The 20,844-nt window shown below is 35.4% G+C and overlaps 1 protein-coding gene across 1 annotated transcript in view; it reads right to left on the minus strand.

Annotated features, from left to right (window-relative positions):
• LOC123004601 (dachshund homolog 1) overlaps window positions 1-20,844 on the minus strand; it is a 120,308-nt gene that overhangs the window by 69,755 nt on the left and 29,709 nt on the right. The window contains exons 2-5 of the mRNA XM_044397923.1: window positions 16,025-16,152; window positions 10,142-10,174; window positions 7,509-7,713; window positions 4,972-5,031 (exon numbers count right to left, since the gene is read on the minus strand). Coding sequence (XP_044253858.1) covers window positions 4,972-5,031; window positions 7,509-7,713; window positions 10,142-10,174; window positions 16,025-16,152 — 426 coding nt within the window. The remainder of the gene's footprint in view (window positions 1-4,971; window positions 5,032-7,508; window positions 7,714-10,141; window positions 10,175-16,024; window positions 16,153-20,844) is intronic.

The following is a 20,844-nucleotide window of genomic DNA, read 5'->3' on the forward strand; positions in this document are numbered from 1 at the left end:
GTGCCTTTTGACCGTGGTTCCGTGGCATATAATTAATATTAGTTGTTGAGTGCGATTCATTTGAGGGTGTTGTGGGCAAACATCGTGGCATATTATTAAGGTGGTATGGCGATTTTCTCACGTAGTGTCCACTAATTACAGACGTAATGTCGTGTAGGTCGTTACTTTTGACATCGGCAAACAGGGATAGGTGAATAAACAAACACGAAGCAAGGGGTGTGTGAGCGGACAAACAGCATTAAATCGTCATAACCTCGCCTGAAACAACACGTTGTTATTACGAGCAACAGCCGCTGGTTCTAAAATTATTTAATCGTCGTAAATATTCACCGCTAGCATAAAATTAATTTACCGTGTTTCGATTTAATTAAATGCAAATATTAATGTCCGTATTTGATCGGAACAAGGTATGTCAGAGGGTGGAACGGAGACTAGTCGTGTCTTGCGGTCAAAAGATAGATATAGGAATTTTTTATAAGAGGGTTTATTTATGTTACAAATGAGGAGGAGGTGATGACACCGGCTTGGCGACATCAGGCCAGCCGGCCCCGGCTCGATGGGGGACTGTCAGAGATGTCACCACTATGATTAATCACCTCATTTTAATAATAACTTGACTGTAATGCAGTAGCTACAATATCACCTTTATTACGAAAGATACCGCCTGATGTTTGCTAAAAGACACGTGGATTAGGGAACAGTTTGTCTTATAATTAACTAAGAAAACGATGAGCTTTCAACGCAACACAAAAAATTTCTCCCCGAAGAGTTGTTATCAAAAGATCAGTCGAGTGACAGCAGGATATAACCACGCATGCACAACTGATCTAATATTGTCACCCCCGGAGCTATTTTATATCGCTTGGTGCTAATTCAAATGGTCACTTTATGAAACCATCCCACAGTACCAAAACTAGAAAAAAAAATCGATTCTTTTATTTGATATTTGAACTGTCGCAATTTATTTTTTGCTGCGAAGATACAATTAATAAAAATTTCATGTGACCGATATGTTTACGAGGGTATGCAAATGCACCAATTAGTTAATTATTGTTATTGTCAATTCGCGTGCACCAGTTTGCGTACCGCACATCCATAAATATGTATGTAAGACAACGGTGGCAAACCGCGGGTGTCTGTCTGGGTGCTCTTGTGTTCTAGTTCCCTCGCGTGTTCCCTCGAGTTCACAAATCACATGCAGACCACGTCCCAAGAAGAAAAAACGCCACGACACCATCCGATACCCTAATTGTCGGCATGCTCCGAAGAGTCATAAGCCGCCGATGACAAATGATCTCGCAACTTTTCGTCGCGATTTGAATAAAAAATAACATTCGCGAAAGTTAATAATGGAAACGTGAATGGAAATCTGATTTCACGCCCGAGCTTTTATTTTAAAGGTGTGTGATTAGTTTTTGACAACGAAGATTTTAAATTGGGTTTTAGTACTTTGGAATACATTTTCAGAAATGTAATTTGTCGACGCAAGGGGATTTACATTCCTTTTTATTTTCCGTGTCATTTCCTCGAATTTTAATACTCCAACTTTGAGAAATTTATTCATTGAAAATCCACTCGACAACGTTCGCCATTTTAACACCGATGTTTGTCGTTTCGTCTGACATGATGGGTTAATTAAAGACAAATGGGATTTACAGAAACCGTGAAATGGGCGTCTTTCATCATACTCTCAAGACAGACAACATGTGCTCCACTATGTCACTACTAATTAGCTTAAACATCACAAATTTTCAATTTAGAAATTAAAAACAACACATCAAACACAAACTAATGATATTATCTCATTTTATCCACCTAACACAAAAACGGTTTAACACATTTTACTATTGCACTTTTCCATAAATCATAAACTAGGAAGTAAATTAAAAACCGTGAACGGAAATTAAAGATCGATGAGATGATAAGAATAAAACATATGGTTAAATGCCAAGCACTTGGCAAAATTGCCCAAATCAGCCCTTCGAGGAAAACGAAATCAAGTCAATTGGGGTGAAATAATAAAATCGCTCAATCAAAACCAGCCCAACCGACTATAATTTAAAAAAGAACTAAATGTAAAATTAAATTAATTATCTAAAAAATAGGGTTGCAAGCATTTCATGCTAAAAACACAAAAGTAAATAAATAATAATTTAAAAAAAAATACATGAAAAAATATGTACTTTTATTGACTTTTATTTAGTTCTTTCGTAAACCGCAAAATAAATCCTTGAATAAAGCTCGACAGTAACAAACGATGCGGCTTTAAAAAGAGGGGAGCTTTGGCTAATTAAAGTTACCACCTTTTGGAAATATTCCGGATGATCGTTAAGTTGAAAAGTAATCGTTCGAACGCAAAGACGTAATAAATAATAAGAATTTAATAAGTTAGAGGGTGGTCTTGTTCGTCGAGCAAACGACTCTTTGAACTGTCAAGACAGGTGTAAAATATATAATCCAATCACGTAGCCACAATGGCGAATCAGAAGTTTGCGACAGATTTATATCGCGAGCTTTTCTATTAGAGGAAAGAGAAGGTTTGGTGGTATTAATAACGACACGGATGTAATTTTATGGACTTCCGACACGCCAGTGCCTAAATAAGAAATAAATGTAATTCGTCCAAGTCATGATGTAATTTATGAAGTTGTGACTTAATGAATTGTTAACAAATATTCAAAACTGACTTCCTGTATCGCTTGGAAAAATCCTTAATTTCGCATGACGTTTGCAGATCTGTAGTATAATTAATGATAACACGTAAGATTCGTGTTGGCCCTTATTCGCTCCCTTGTAAGGGTGATTCCAGGTCCGGACTGTGAGGGGGGAACAAGGCAAACACGCAGGGCGCTGCTGCGATGACTCGTGTTTGTTTGAATAGGACGGACCGTATTCGCAGCTGATAAGGCTGCGAATAATTAATCTTAATATTACATTCTTCGATTGCTAGTCCATCTGATGGAGGCTGAGGCCTACCCTTTTTAAGACATTTTTGTTTGTTTAAACGAAAAGTGATCAATTAATTTAGTCAAGTGCAAGAGTCTTATTACTTTATCGTCGAGGCAGTAGCCGAGTGAGTGACGATGCTACACTTCACATGGCAAAATATGCGATAACAACAAAGACGAATCATTTATTTATTTTTTGCTGACAGTTTTCATTGGCAAAGAATGTCTCATTAACGCCTTCGGTTTATCTACTTCCACGCATCTCTTAATTAAAGCTGCGGAAAAAGCTCCAACCATATGTCAATATTAAATTACAAATCTACAATGGACCCAATTTATTCAAGGTTTGATTTATCGACATCCCCGTTCGTGTTATAATCAATAACGTCCCGTTACCTCTGCGATATCATCTCGGGGTCAGGTAGAAAACAATATTAATATTTACCAAACAATCAATTCCCAAATCCCAATATCTGCAAGATTCTCAGGAGTAATAATCAAACCGGCTTTAATAAACTGTCACTTTGTTAATATCGCCGAGTTATCAGTGATATTTTATAAGGCATTATTAATATTCATAAACAGTGCAGATGTCGGTTGGAAGAAGTTCTGGATTCGCTGTGTCGGACTAATTGCCGCAGTCCGTGTTGTGACGAGGATTAATTAATTTTGGAGCCTTAATTCAAATTTAAATCGGCCAGTGTTTTGTTAATTCCGCTCTGTTAATTGTGTGGACAGCTCGGCGTAATGCTATTCGGTGTGAAATGCGTACCCGGGATTTGCATTTAGCCATTTATAAATGTTTTCACAATTAATTTGCAAAGACGAAGGTGGATGCCGTCTTTGTTTTGGATGCATGAGGAAAAGGGTTTAGCACAAACGTAAATATTTTCAAAAATTAACGAGAGCTACAGGTAGTGCCCGAATATAAACACAACCAAATTGCAACTGGCCTTAAATTAGCAAACAAATTAATTTACACCACAGTAATAATAATAAATAAGTAGGTGATTTGTGTTTCCTTCGAAGCAAATTTCATGAAGTATTCAAACCGCAATTTCGCTCACAATGCCATCGTCTAATCCGCGATTCACCCCTTGAGCAATGCAGTGGTAAAAATGCAAGTGCACGACCCGTAAAGTGGCATTTGTAGCGACACGCGATTATTCAGGATGTCACTAGTGGTAGCACAACGATTCCGACACTCACAAATCATTGGATGTTTCGTCGGTAAGCCCGGCTCTGCAAGCTCCGAAAGCTTAGTTAATCGTTTGACGTTTGACAAATATCACGCCGTATACCTATACCGAGAGCACTGTCAATATTTGGCTCTTTTGCATCACCGATTTTGCCTCAACTTATTACACTAATCAGTTTTTCTGACATAGTTGTTCCGGTTGAGTGAGGGTTATTTAAGACCCCCAGTGCACCGTATGCATGTATCAATGTTTATAATTATTGCAGCGGCGTATAATAAATTAAAAACGTGTTGGCTTCGTTAGATTTTTCAAGACTTAATTAGACGGGGTCCGCCCACTCATAAATATACCGAGAACTGTAAAAATAATTAATGTAATTAAACGTCAATTAGCTTTCTATCTAATTAAAATCGTTTAATGCTCGCATCTTTTTGTTAATCTTAAATTCGAGCTTCTGGATTCAATTGCAGCGGCTTGTGCACACAATTTACGTTAAGGTGGTCCATTTATTAATTAATTTCAATCCGGAAGCAAAACCAAGCTAACAAATAGCCACTAGTAAATCATTCAAACTATCAAGAAATTTGTTTTACATCGGATAAACTTTAGAAATTCAACCGGTTTAACCAAGCAGATGAAACTCAACCTTTATTAATATATCATCCTTTCCAATTATATTCTTTTTATATCCGATCAAATAAAATTTCTTGAGTAGGATTCATAATTTATGTTCTTAATTAAAAAAGTAAATTTAATTTTGAACAAACCAAATAGAGTTATTGACATTTCGATAGGTCTTATGCTAGTCCAATTAGTCAACATACCTTTCTAAATGTTTGACGATGTCTTCGTACGCGGCTCTGCAGTTTTCCCATATGCCTGACCTATAAAATAAATAAAATATTAACCAAAACAACATTCATCAACAAATCACTAGGTGTAATCTTCTTTTCCAATGTAAAACTTTTTAAAACTTTACAACCTTTTCCGTGAACAGTTATTTTGTTAGAAGCTCCGAATTGCCAAAAAAATAATAATAAATGATTCTGCTTCCATATCAAGAATAATGTATCAAGTCAATTTTTCCAACAGAGAAACGTTACCAAAAACTCATGAAGTTTTTGCTCAAATACTCGACAATTTTTTTAAGTGTTTTATTTTCTTGCACGAACTTACTACACTCGCTAAATCTTTAGTTTTAAACTTTATTTCTTCTATAATATTAGTAGGTTGGTATATTTTTGCAGTGAAACATTAGGATTTATATTTTTCATAATGAAGAAGTAGTTGGAAAGCATAAGGTTAGACAACTGTGTTTTATGTATTATCCTGGTCCTATTCTGTACGTCTTCTCGCCGCTGTAAACAGCTTATTTGACTTGTTTGGCTTCAAATCTTTGCCTAAATTGTCGATTTGGAAAATCTTCTCGTTCTAGTTCCGACTTGGGCTTTTAATGGTAGGTTATTAGTAGAGGCCAACGCTATTAATCAATACAATCAGCGTTGAGGTAATGGAAATGGGATAAAGCGCCCAATAGACTGGTAAATTAATATTTGTATTCAATTTATTTGTATGTCGAACATTGAGACAAATGCGAGGTGAATAAGCTAGACAGTCTACCTGGAGAATTAATCACGGCGCTTCTTCATGACGTGTACACGCATCCAGCGGCCCGGATTTGCATTTTAATTACAGGCGAGCGTTGAAATGATAATGATGACTTGAACAACCGTGTAAACAAGACGAGGAGTGCAGTCTCTTTACGGCCGACTCGGATTAAGACACGAAAGAATATTGCTACATTTTTAGCTTTATTGCAACAAACGAATAAGCCTCCAAAACGACTCACTTCAAGACATTGATAATGCAATTGCTGTTTTATTTTTAAATTGAGTTAGTTATAAAAAAACACAAACTACGTGGAAAATGCACTTCCCGGAAAATCCATTTTGGCTTCGCTTTCTCATTTCTTGTTGTCCTATTTGGCGTACGATTTGTAGGTAGACGAGCTTAGTGAACATCAACAATTCCAGTAAGACGATACCTCTGTTTAGGAAACTAATTTGACTTGGGAAATTTTGTATGTAATCCTGTTGTTTGTTGTATTAAATATTGCATAAACTCAACTACTTTCAAGTTAGGCGCTAAGATTTCAAGCGCGATCTTTGAACTTAAATCCTCAACTTGCCGAGTTAAGACACGAAAGGGTTACAGGATTAGGTCCGAAAACGCGTCATGCATCATTCACTTTACTGGACTTATACTTTATCGCAGCCATAAGTTGGCGTTTCAAAGGATTTAACTTGTCGTAGATAAACATTTCAGCAAATAAATCATTGGAACATGCTTTCAGCGATCATTACTACGCACTTGAAATCAAATATTCATAAAGTGAAACATATCGCACTGTTACGATATCTCGGTACTCAGTGTGTGTTAAACAGGCAACAACAGTTTTCCTTTGTTTTCGCGAGGCAATTATTAAATTCTTTCAGAAAAAGCATTAAACGCGCTTTGTTTATCTCAAACTTGAATAAAATCGCATATAAGCGAGTGTAATTTTTTTGTATCTTGATCGCACCAATTAACATGTTTTATTTTGTTTTAATAACTTTATTTTATGTGTGAAAAGCACTAATGCAACAAGGAAGCAAGATTACACATCATTTCTACAATTTAGAAACTCATTTGGAAAAATCAATTAAAGACAGCAGACGTCATATATCATGTAATTAAAATTTATTTAATGACCGAAGTAAGACAAATGGTGCATAGTTGTTTGGAGCCACATTATGTTGATTAATTTTTTGCATTTACTTCACTGAGGTCTCAAACAAGAGCATTAAGAAAATTTATTCAACATACGTTCTAGTAATAAATCGCAAAAGAGACCGTTTATCTACTGAACATGATCGATTATCTTATTAAACGTTTGTGATGAGTTAACGACAAAAAATGAGAAACGATGCGATCTAGTGATTTATATCTTGAATTTTCACAGAATAAAATGTATAGTAGGTCAAATTGGACCAGCTGCAAGGTTTTCACTTTTTATTTAATTTTTTTCAGTTTTGCCTTGTGAGAGATCGCAAATTCCTCATTACCGGTTACAATGAAAATCGTTAACTGAAACTCACACATAAATAGTCTAGCCGTAATTAATTTACGAGTTTATTATGACCATATAATATGGCAGAATAATGTTCGTTTTGCGTGATTTTTTCTGTTATTTTTCTGGATTTGGCATTAAAATGTAAATGGTGGCATAGAGGATTAGCATAATGAGCAATTTTGACATTTCTCATTAATGGTCAATAAGCTACCGAAGCAATAATTGTCGTATGTTAAAAATGTTAATTACCTCGCAATAGCCTCCATCGTGGGCATTCCTTGATTCTTTATGACGGAACCGTCGTGTCTTGTGAGATTGTGTGGCATGGCGGGCGACAAAAGTGCCGAATGTGCAGCCGCCGGATGAGGAAGTTGCATAAACTGCATGTGACTTAAATGAGGAGGATGATTGTAACCGTTCGCCAAGAGCGGCGATTTTTCTAGTCTTGACATATCTGTAAAAGAGAATATTAATAATTAAATTGTCATCACGGCGTTTTTTCTTCATAACCGCCAATTTCAGTCCCAACGTTTAATTATCGTGTGTGAAATATGCTGGCCTTTTGAACAAAGCAAGCGTAAGCGATCGCTCGACTCTTCAGGATTTCTGTAGCGACACGGGATGATTGATGAGTACCATCGAGTTAATTTCTCATGTGTAAGTTGTGTGGCCCATCAGCAAAGCTTAAATAAAATGGATACTGACTAATTAAGCGACTAGTTAGTTCAATGCACCTGTGCTTTATAGCTATGCATCGCCAATAAAACTGACCCCCGTCGGCTTTTTGATCCACTTAAGGTCGCATTCGCGATGCGTTTTTGCCATAAACCAGTTAAAGGGAACAATAATTCCTTGATAATTAAGCCCGAGTAATTATTTCTGTTAATGAGGGTGGTGGGAAACCGAGGTCGCGGGTCGAACCGCAGGGTGCCGCAGCATCCCGCTGTGCCCCAAATCGCCTTTCATAGATACACATAAATATTATTACCTGCAGTTTCAACTGCACCATTTCGCCGATTCCATTCTCGTAAATATTCTTTTCGGCGACTCAAAGCTAACTACACTCGAGGTAGGAGTCATGACCGATCACGAAAATACTTCAAACGTCGGAAAACTGAGAAAATTATAAACTTTAATAATATATTGACAAAGAAATTCTCGATGGTGAGGGAATAAGGTCATGGTCAGCTCGTAAATGCCTACTTCTAACTTCCGAATTGCCGATTAACATGTAACATTTAATTATAACAATTACACGCTTTGAAAAGTTCAAACCAAGTGTTATTTCTTCAGGAGTGTGCTGTATAATGGGTTGCAGCACGCTGAAAATACACCTATTTCAAGTCCGTGATACAACTAAATTCAACATTTTTCAGGTTTCAGACGTAAAGTGCGATAAAACTTTTATAAACACACCAACAGTGTTGGACTTTAACTGCACCATCAATAACACGAAACTAATACAATTTGAATTTATTACTATTAACTGCACTCTTATTTTTACTAAGTATGTGTTATTAATGTTATTATTATCAGTGGCGTATTATAGCAGAAGCCTAAGAAGCCCAGGCTTGGGACGCAAAAATTCCAAGGAGCGAAAAATTTTGAGAAAGAATTTTTTTTCTTTTAAGAAATAATAAAATCGTGTTTGTCGGAGCAAAATAAACTCACGGTCATTATTTTTTCTTGGAGCAATGTTCGCTCACAAAATCACAAGGGTTTCTCGAATTACATTATATATTTGACTTTGAAAGCTATTATGACCTGTTTTTGGAAGACAATACTAGGTAGATTCAACCAAGTGAACCAAAAACTTCAAGCTGTGAATATTGATCCTGTAAGTAATCAAATTGTGTGATAATGCAAGTTACCAGTAAGTCACTAGAAAAATGAAGAAGAGCTTGAAGCAATTTGATGAGACAGGAGGAGATCGAAACGTAGAATTCAACAGAAAAGATGAATTTCGCATTCTGGTATTTCTTCCACAGATCGACAAGCTGAAAGCTTAGCTTTCCAAGAGGTGAGAGTCGTGTTTAGACATTATTAATGAATAATTCGAATTTTTGAGTTCCTTTCCAGTTATCACCACGGAGAAAATCAAAGAAAAATGCTCAAAGTTGGTTGAAACTTACAAGAATATCTTCATCATCACTTGGAAGGCAAATTGCTTCAAATCAAGGACCTCTAGATCATTCGTCTAATAAACACTTGGATTTACAAAAATATTGTGATTTTGTTGAGAATGTTTGCTTCTAAACTGGTGACTAATTTTACAGGTGAAAGATCGTTTTCAGCATTGAAGAGAGTAAAAGACTACCACAGATCAGCAATAATGTGCATCAAAAATGAAGTGGTCTCAGTTTTGTCAAAATTATTAACGTATTTGTTGACGAGAGAGGGAGAAAGAAAACTTTTTGAATCAACAGTCATTGTTTTTATATCATCTCTCATTTTTTTCTTTTTATTTTTGAATTAACATTAATAATAATAATGTTAATTGAATTAACAAAATTAATAAAAAAAAAGGAACGAAGAGAATGATATCAAACACTAAAATCTAAAAAAACTGTTAGTGAAACAGAATAAATCAATGAGGGTAGGGGCCGAAATTTTCTTAGGGCTTTGGGTGCCAAATTGGGTTAATACACCACTGATTATTATAACAAAATATGCTAAATTAATTTAAACTCGAAATGAAGAAAAGATTAATCTGATAGCAATTCTAAAACACAACTGAATAAACAAAATTAAAAAAATCAAAATATTTTCCGAGATTTTTACAACAATATTCTTATTAATATGACTACATAGATGAGAATAATTAATGTGTGTTGAAACGGTCATTAGTGAATTATTTAAAGACTTTAAATAAAATAACATACCTCTTCGCATCATTATGTCAAGTGGAAACTCGGCTGTAAAAGAATAAAATAAAGAAGATGAAATTATTACACCAGTACATAATTAAGACAGATGTGTTAATAATGTCCAAGCTTTCACTACCAGTATTTACAAAAACGAAAGTTATTATTAATCGTTAATGTTACTCAATTAAAATAAGTAATGCAAGATGACTCAAGACTACCCTTTTTGCCCTTCCTATCTGTATTTCCAGGCCATAAACGATTTAAAATTAACTCCAACAGACTGGTTCTAGACAATTTTAAAGTGGTTTATTTATAATCGCCCACTTATCTTGAAACATTGCCGAATATAGTTTTAAGGGTTATAAATGGCCTCAAGTATTGGAAATTCAAAGTAATTTTTACCTGTGGAAATTATCCAAATTGACACAGATTTACAACTGTTACATTCCAAAGAGATGTGATTGGAGTGCATAGCAGGAAAAAAAGAAGACGGCGTTAAACGATAAATTTATAAACAATAATTTGGCCCATTCAAAATAATAATAGCTCGAATTATTTTGAAATTGCTATAATCAAACGTTTAAAGTCATCGAGATAACCACGCTTAAACGCAAAACAAATTGTAAATGGGATCGTATAAAATTATACAGGCCAGAAAAAATCGCCGCAGGCTCTTGCTCCGAAAAGGTGCATGTCATTCTGGAACGATTTGTGTCGACTATTCATTAGGAATTAGTTGAATTGCTATTATTGTGAGTCGTGAACGATTTTAAGAGCAGGTTTTGCGGTTTCGACAGTTACAGAATTAGAACCACTGATTTGTAATTATTACTATTCGACCGCTGGGAAGTGGCATGCCTCTCATATTTAGAGAAATATTTACATATCACACATTTGATTGACACCTTAATGAAATAATGGCATCTCTCGAAATTGATTAGGCGCGAAGTTGAAATGCAATGCGTTGGTGTGATAATTTTGCAACTTGCAACAGGAATCTCTGGTCGACTGCAACTGCTTACAATGACGCCACGTCAAATCATCATCAAGAGAATAATACAATGCAATCCCTCTCGGACACTCTGTATCTACCCCCGACTCTAACATGCGGATAATACAAAGCCATAATAGGGTTTGCTTGCCCATCCGTTAGGAAAATATTAATATAAAAAATAATAACACTACAGTACCATGTTTTCACGGCTCAATTCACATTGCTATATGTGTTCTTTGTATTATACGCCTCGCGGAACCACCCGACGTATCGTTTTACACAATGTATTACTATTTTAATTTATTGTTAAGAATTATTATTGCTACAGTCATAAACATGAGGTGTATGACCAGAGCGGCGTTCAAAAAATACAAATACAAAATAAAATAGTCTGCGTTTATGTTAATTCACATAAGTGTGGTAATTTCACAACTCGTTGACACGTTTTTCTGCGCAAAAATTGCATGTTGGGTGTTATTTTCGAAGCAAAAACGGCGGAGAAGGATACTTAGACCTGTCATGAAATGTATATTCACGTAATTTTGAAGCGTATGAGCGGAATTTTAAGAATTGTTAGGGTAGTTGTGAAGAATCGTCTGGCCGACTAGAAGCTTTGTGCATTCGGATATGAAAAGTAAACAGAGTGATATGCAGGCAAAGTACGATATCATATTTCAATTGAAGGGGATGCAACAGACTCGACATCGGCAGCAGTAGCAGTTGTGTGGCCGGCCCCTGCATTTGAGTTCAGGTACCTGCTGGTGCATTTTTGGTGAATTAAGGTCGCCACATTAATGAACAGGGTCTGGCGTTATTAAGCACAAACACCATAAAAGTGGTCCTATGAAAAAGGCATAAATTGGTCCGAATCGCAAATAGAAAATAACCAAGACACATATGTGGACGCATCCAATCAAATATTTTCTCATATTTTACAATCGTTTATGACACAATAAATAAAAGGGATAAAGCGTATAATGATGACATAGAATAGTGGTTGTAAAAACGGAACTGTAAAACCCAGATCCAATAATAATTAAATGCCATCGTTAAAACAAACGTCGAGGATAATCTATAACTCTTCATAAATAAAAGACCGAAATTAAATAAGTGAATGAATCGTAGAGATGCGGAGCTTTAACAGTCCGCCCGAATCGGCTTAACATATCTCCAAGACTCTGACAGCTACAAGTTTCGTGTGCATCTAAATGCCTGCCCCAACTCCACAAGAGCGGTTCTTAATTAATTACCCAACCTTGCACGAACCTAAACCTATTTTTATGCGAAAAAGCGACAAACCTTGAAAGATAAAGTCGTCTGGAATCGGAAAAATATTTTTCAAGATTTAGTGTCGCCGCTCGCAGACTGAAAAATAATTAATTCTCCTATCGAACAACTCGTCGCTTCATCGGTGTTAAAACCTGATTATTATTATAATGAATATTTTACGACTCATCTCGATTAGTACATTATCATCAACTTAAATGGTAATTTTATTATCCGCCTACTTCTGATACTGAATTCGAATATTCCTAATGCTCAGGTCTCTAATTACGGGTTGTCACTGTTTGAAAAGCGGTGCTAGATTTTTATTATTCGTGTGTCTGTCTGACTGTCGGTCACTTAATACGGCTTAAATCGAGGTACTTCCAAGAAATGCAACTCAAATTGTATTAAACACCTCTTTTGTACTTATCGCCAATGACAACTCGACGGGGATTAACCCACACATGGGACTGACCCATTTAAGCTCAATTTCAGTGACTAAAGTCTTACGCAGAGCTAATTCGTAACGTTGGTAATTCCAAAATTATAAACCTAAATTCTTTCAAAATAACGAAAAAAAATGCGGATCTTTGAACTTTATAAAGGAGTGAATCTCCCCACTGTAGTTAATTTAAATGAGGATCATTATCAGTTATAAATCTATCCGGAAAATATTCCTGCATATAATAATTCTCTTTGCAAATGTTGCAACTATTGTTGAAACGTAGGCGGTAAGCAATTAGTCGGGAATCATCATGATCTAAATGTCTTATCTCCTCGGTTGTAAGTTTTATTTTCTTATAAATCTAATAATTAACAGCACCTGTCATGAGTGTAATAAAAAGTCACTTAGATAAACATCCAGAGTTCAACGTTTTAAAAAAAATAATAATCGCGGTTGTAGTTCGACATTTATATCCGGAAAGCTCTCTGGCGGAACATTTGTGATAAGAGGATGTGTAAAAGTTCGGTATATCAGAACTTAACAGGCGAGTCGAGTCGTGTTATTAGAGAAATAAAATAAACACTTTCTTAGTAAGTTTTTACGAGGCGAATTCTCATTTAGAGAGCGTCAATTACACTTGATGATTCTGTGATTCACAAGTTTTTATTGGATGCCTTCTATAATTAAACGTATTATTAGATTGCCCTCATCGACATCACTATACTTTTATAAGCTTTGGCTTTTTATTGTCTCTCATAAAAGATGATAAATATAATTAAATTATTTTTCGATTTTATTAGTTTATTGGACGTGTAATACTGTGTTAATGGACTTTTCACGACAGAATTTATCACATTCTGCGTGGAAATAATTTTCGAAATCCGGTCTTTACACAAATAGGAGCCAGATCGCATTATTTTATTAGACGGCGGTGTTATTGTAATTAACACCGGCTCGCTGCTAGGCCAAAGAGCTTTAAAGTGGTAATTCCGTGATAAAGCGCAATTAAACGAAAGGGCACTACCTTGGAGCGAGCCGATGCAATTTCGCATTCGGTCGAAAACGTATAAGTATATTAAATTGCACTTTTATTCTCGATAAAATCTTCAACTGACATGAGACCAAGCACAACAACCGGAAGTACTTACGTGCTGTTTTTGATAAGTCGTAAACGTACATGATTCTCGAATATTATATACCACTCGATTATTTTTGCATTTCTTTGAATATTTGTGTTATTCCGGGCACGAATTGCATGTGCACGGATATTTTCAAGCCGCCAATGATACCGACATCGAAATTTTCATTGCGAAACGCAGCCAAAGTTCAGGTATGTCGGTTATTAAACCTTTTGTTCGACAAAATCAGTAATAAGGTGCTGTTGCTGCGGAATTTACATAAACGCATTTTTGGGATATATTAATTACAATGCTGCGGGACAATGGCCGATTTTGCGGTATTCGATTACAAACGCTACCGAAAACTATAGTCTCACTTTATAAAAGCGCGATTTTTCTGCATCGTAAATTCCTGTATGGAAACTAATTCATGTTCTGATGCTATTAATTTAAAAAGATGCAATTCTTTAAGTGTTACAAGCGTGTGAAGACCACATTTATATTACTTCCATTCACATAATTAATATGTTTAGCTTCTTTTCCAACAGATGTAGGTAACGCATTTACATCAAACTCACAATTATCGAAAGATGTTCAAGATATTTACATCGAATTAAAAATTCATTTAAACATCACAATTGACGTTAATATCCGATGAATTAAACACATTTCTCAAAAAGAAATGATAACATCGCAAGATGCCGTAATTAATTTCGTTTTTGCAATATTTACGGTAACGTCCGTTAGTCTCACGTTATTTTCAAATATTTTACATTTCTACAAACCCTTCTAAACGATAAATCAAAACGTCTAGTAAATCTCGACAGTAATCCTCAAAGTTCAGTGATCTCGCATTTTAACCTTGTTGTGGTTATAAAAATTACAGGTATTTATACAGTCCATAAAAAATATGAATAAAAAGATCTATAAACAATAAAACTGAAACTTAGTTTTAGTGAGTAAATAGCAATAAATCTAACCCGAAAATGTTACCTGATCCAAATACCTTCCTCCTCCAAATTACTCAGATTGTATTGTGTATCGATACCATTTAATCTATTAATACTATAGATTATCTTAATTGCATACTAGAGGTAAATGACGTTTTTGGGAAGATGGTGTTATATTTCAGGTCGATATGTGACGTAATTAAGGGCAGTCAATACAGTTGGAGGGTCGAGAATAGATGGAAACAACAGCGTTTCCTTGTATGTTTGTTGTTTCGTGCAAGACATAATAAAACTTGTTGATCGATTTAGAAAAATGTTAATTAACTTCGAGAATGAAATACATTTTTCAGTAATTAAATCCGATGGAAAGGCATTTGTAATATGCTGTTATATGTAGTAAGATACTCATAAACATTATCGAAAAATTCAAATCAAGATTTCCGCCAAGCTAAAAGCTTTTGATTTGAGGGTGATGTGAAAACATTCTAATTTTGCAGGTAGGACCCTGAGTGTGACCTAAACGTTGTTTGTGTTTTATTTGACTGACAATAAAAGCTCTGACAGCTGTAATGTGTACGTTATTAAGCGGGAGAATGTATATTTGAATAGACGTTCAGAGGGAACACTTATTTTACTGCTGTAATCAATAAATCACTAAAAGCTGTTACTGACCTTCGCTTTTGTTTCGAATGAAACACACAAGGGTCGACTGAAATGTTCTCTGAAACGTTCAAAATTAAATAATTTTCATGTCCTGACGTCGCTTTTGTCGATTTGCTAAAAGGTTTCAATCCAATCCAATTTTCTAGCACGACACTCAAAATATCTCTTTGTAGCAAGTGGTTATTAACGCAAAGCGAGACTTGCGGCCAGTCAGAAACAAAACCAAAACACAAAAACACCAACAATTTGTTCAATTAATTATTTAGATTTATTTTGAAGAGGGCAAGTTTCTGTTTTGCTGCGAGGATTAGGGCGTTGTAAGAGTCTACGAGCTAGGAATCGCTTGATTATTATTGTTCATTTGGTAAAAATTGCAAGACCAGCATTATGAGATTACGTCTTCTTGCGTGGCTATGTTATTAGAGTTGAGCTAGTATGATGCGATAATTGAAGAGTACTTACCACCCATGTGTCCGTTTTCGTACGGATAATCACCGTTGTCGAGGCGTTGTTTCTTGAGCTGTTGCTGTTGAAGATGCGATGCAGCGAGGCTGAGACCCACCGGCGCTCGCTTCGGAGGACGTCCGGGCCTGGAACTGCAAAATGGTAGAAAATTACTGTTGTAAAAAACAAGGTGAATCGTGAATTTTCTCATTCATTCAAGAGTGGTTCGCAAATAGTCTTGCCATCACTCATACGTTTCGTATGTTTGCCGACAACTCCATCCATTAGGTGGCGTCCGCCACAAATATCAGATATCGCACGGTCAGTCGACAAATCGACCCCTCTTTGATTTATTGGCTTCATTTCCGGATATCTACTGTCATACTTTTTCTTCATCCTACAACTCAATTACTCGACCCACCTAACTCCGGATTATTTATCGCGGACACAATAAAACAAACGTGGACGCGGCTCTACACCCAGAGAGGACAACTCTTCCTAAGCTCCGGAGCCAATTATTCGAGATGAGTTATGGCATGAGGAGAACAGTATAATACAAAAAAACACTTCATGGTCGGTGGTAGTCCGGTTGACCACAATTCGTTTCTAACTACCCACAGCGAGTCAAAACAGAAAAAAATCAAAACATTTCAATAATAGGTAATGTTTATTTTCAATGTTTCTAAAATTTTGTCTATAAATCAAAAATAAACAGTTAAAAAAAGAGAAAAAAATTGTAATTGACACTGTAATTTACATTTTATAAATTATTAAAATAATATGAGACAAATTTATGCTAATTTAAAGAATGATTAAGTTTCATTATTGTAATTGCATAATGGCTGTAAATAGTGTGCTAACCAAATTCAATTAAAAAAAAAACTCTTTATGTAGAGGAAATAAAATTTTGAGATTAGTTCATTTTATTTATTAAGTTCCACTAATCAGATCAGCTTTTGGTCAATAAATAACTCATTTTAAATAATGTAATGAGATTCTCGCAATTATGGCTTTATTGAACTGAGAGATCTGCTTGCTAATAATAAATGTAAACTGCAAATAAAGCACCTAAGCATAATTTACGGTCGGCTTCTCATTTACATTCTTTAGATATCTTTAGAAAATCTCGGTTTAGTACAAAGATTAAAATTTTAAACCTTGGATTTAGAAGCTCAATGGTTTATATCACTTTTCTTAAAAGTAATTTCATTGACCTCAGAAAGGTACTAACCGCACTTGTCATTCTGGACATTTGAAACAATAGAAGGAAACAGAATAGAAAGTTAATTAGTAGACGATATAACATTAATAATGTCTAATAGCACAGAAATTAACCTATAGTTATCGCACCGACAGCTCAATTTGTTTCATTAATAACCGTTGTGCCAATAGATTCGTGTGATCTTGAGATCCAAATTTTCTTCAGTCACTGTTTTAAATTATAGGCCAAGTAATGTTCAAACTTACACTCAACGTGTAAAGTTTTGAAGTAATTTTGTTAGATGAAATTGGTTGATCACTACATGTCTCGTTGTGTATCAGGATTCAGGAACGCGTCTGTTATAGGAATAGGCGGAGTCTGTTATAATAATCTCTCTCACGAATCCTGAAATACGATGTAAAATTTGAGGGCATTTAACTTTTTGTACAAAAGCATAATAACCACTCCTTATTGCAAATGCAAACCGGCAAGCTGAGGGCTTGAAACGGTTAAATGCGATTGGCGAATGCAGTCAATCATCAAAACCTATAATTACTGTCGAGGTTTTCGTGGCGTTGACCGTTTTTTTCTTCGTCGCTTACAAAATTTCGTTATTCGTAATTGACAAATTCACGTGTTCACGCATTATGAATCGAGTTTAACGTTCGTGTTATGTTAGAATTGATTTGCGTGAGTGCGGCGTTTGACTGATTGAAATCGTGTGAATTATTGGTAAACTGATCCCAATTGCGTCGAAATAGCTCCCTGCGGCTAGTGATTAACTCGTACGCTGATTCGTAAAATAAGCATTCATACAATTAGCACTCAATTCTGGTTAAAAATTCAATCCGACTGATTTACGAGCAAGAAACTTCGGTACAGTTCTGTGTCCGGCTATAAATTTAATCTCTCGGATATGCAAACTCTTATTGGCAAGCTTGCGTAAAGTTGCAATTACTGCTCCCTCGTGAACACGCATGACTTGTACATAATGTGTTCTTAAGATCAAAAACCTACAAAGAAGATTACAGAAACGTATAAAAATCCGGCATAAATGAGTGGAGTTTGAGTCGGTATCAGTTTCCTAATGTCTCGACGGAGCAATTGTAATTTTGAAAGAAAAGAAGCGTTTAGTCAAACGAAATGGCTTTTTTCTTACTTAATCTCAGATTATGAATCTTTTACGTTCTCCCGGAGGAATACCTGGTTGATGGCTGTTTTCCAAGGGGATATATTGCCTTTCCGTGAGTTTCGTCTTTTAAAGCAACTGTAATATGCCTCAGAATTACCTAATCGAATAAAACCAATTTTATTCCTATGCCATTTTGAACAAGAACGCAATTTCTAAACTCGCCCTTATTGATTTTTAATAAGGGGAGGACGCCCCAACCGCTCATCAAACACTAGGCCACTAGGTTTCACATGGATTTTACGCGAAAAATCTTCATTGTTGCAACTGGACCAGCGCAAATTGCTTTTATTTACAACACACACGTAAGAGGCAGAACAGGCGGCAATAAAAAAAGCACTAAAACGGAATCAACGTGTAATATTTTGTGACCAATATAGGCAGCTGTTAAACAGTTTATTCTTTTATCTACGTACACCAACAGCCTTGTTAACAGGAAGGTTAACAGTCAACTCAAGACGATACTGGGTAAACAATGTTTCTTTTCATCTTCTGTGATTTATGGCAGCATCACGGTGGCGCCTAAATTCTAAACTATAACTCTTGATTGGTTAATTTTATTCGACTTTATTACCTCCCAGATCATTACAGTAGGTGTTCCAGGCAATACAGCCATTCAAAATGGAATTTTTCACATGGAAAATCTTTTACTGTAGACAAATAAAACAAAGCTTTTAATCTCATCCAACTCAAACTAATTTATTAATAATATTTTTAAGCAAAAACAAATAAAACAAATATTAAATCACTTCAAATTCTTCTCTATGACACTATCTACAAAACATTTACACTTATTTGTATTTTTTCATTCATATTTGTTCTGTGATTTAAGCGATGATAACTCCTGCTTGCACAGTCACATTTACAACAATTTTTTTAATTTATTAGACCACGATTTAAAGTTTATTTACTTGAATGACGCATTTTTTGAATAGTCCTCAAAAATAGCAGATAAAATAGTACATTTTAAAAAACAGTGTATAAGTACATCTAGTGAGTAATGTTTATAGTTTACAGTTATTCTTATTTTATATATAAGATATAAGACTATTATTTTAGTAAAAGTCTTAAAATAACAACTCGCGACACCGGACGGTTTCAGCTATTATCGTAAAATAATAAATTATCGTAAAAATAATAAATGGGCTTTAAATAAAACAATCGTGACAGAGCCGAACTGGCCCACAAAATTAAGCTAATAAAAATTAAAAAAAATATCTTCTTCTTGTAGGTCAAAAATCATGATCACTGCTCTTGTACAAATCAGCAGCTCTATATCGTGATGTTTTTCTAATCATGTAATGCTGCATAAACTTTCCTAAACTTTCTTGAGAGTGATTTATGAAACCGTTTTAATACCGTAAAAAATGTATTTGTAACGTCTACTAATCCATTGGAAAGCTTCACCCTCGGCATTTAGAGTGTAATCTAAGGTAAAAGTCTGTGATTGAGCCGGTCGCATTTCGGAATTATTTAATTTTCCAGCTAAGAGAGCATATTTGTTTCCCAAGGCGTCTGAAGTCGAGTGTAACAAACTCCAAAATAAGCTAAAGGAGCTTTCCTGTAGGATCTTTTTGTGTTTCTATTTTTTGTGTTTGCAATTATTTGTGAAACGTGCAACTTCCAAGGCAGGTTAACGAGATCCTCGCAGTGTGCGGCAGTAGTGAACATCGGGCAATGAATCACTCGGGGATGGCCCCAGGGCCGTATTGTTTATCAGCTGTCCGGTAGCCGGCTCTCCCCGAGCTCGCGGTTATTGAGGCCGTTTGTATCATTCTGACAACATAATAGAAAACCACACTGTGCTTAGATTAAGGCCGTGCTCTCTTCTTCGGCCGTTTATGTCACGACCGGGGCTTTATTGGAGCCAATCGATAAGGTTTACCACCGAAAAGAAATATTTATCGCGTCGGTTGAACCGCCCGAAGATTCTCTCTCAAGTGGATGCATGGAACCGCCGCCGCGTTTATTTTCTACCGGATCTTCTCTATTACATTACGCAGAGGAAGTACAAGTTGTTTACGTTTCTAGACAATTATACGCACAAATATTTATATTCCAATTATGAAGGAGCAAGCGGAAGAATGCACTAAATTTTTTAACTATTCGTTTTTCCAACAGATATGTTACTAAGCTTACTTAAATATTTCTAAAACAAACAACGAGGTTATTTAAGTAAATCTGGCATAGTTATGAACTTCTTAAAATTGTTTCTGTTTATTTTAACTTGCTGTTTTATGTAAACTACTCATTTTATGCTATTCGCAACATTATAAACGTTGCAGTTATTAATAATATTTACTGGAAACTACATTCTAAAATAATGCCACGTTTTTCAACGACAAAAAATTTACCATTAATCGATCGATACCACACTTACGAAGTTATTTTCGGATTTAAGGGTTACAACCCTTATAAAAATACTAAAATCTATATGGAAGGGATAAC

The sequence above is a fragment of the Tribolium madens genome, unplaced genomic scaffold (genome assembly GCF_015345945.1).
Source record: "Tribolium madens isolate multiple individuals breed KSU strain unplaced genomic scaffold, Tmad_KSU_1.1 Scaffold_20;HRSCAF=117;Tcas5.2_LG4, whole genome shotgun sequence".
Classification (NCBI taxonomy): Eukaryota; Metazoa; Arthropoda; class Insecta; order Coleoptera; family Tenebrionidae; genus Tribolium; species Tribolium madens.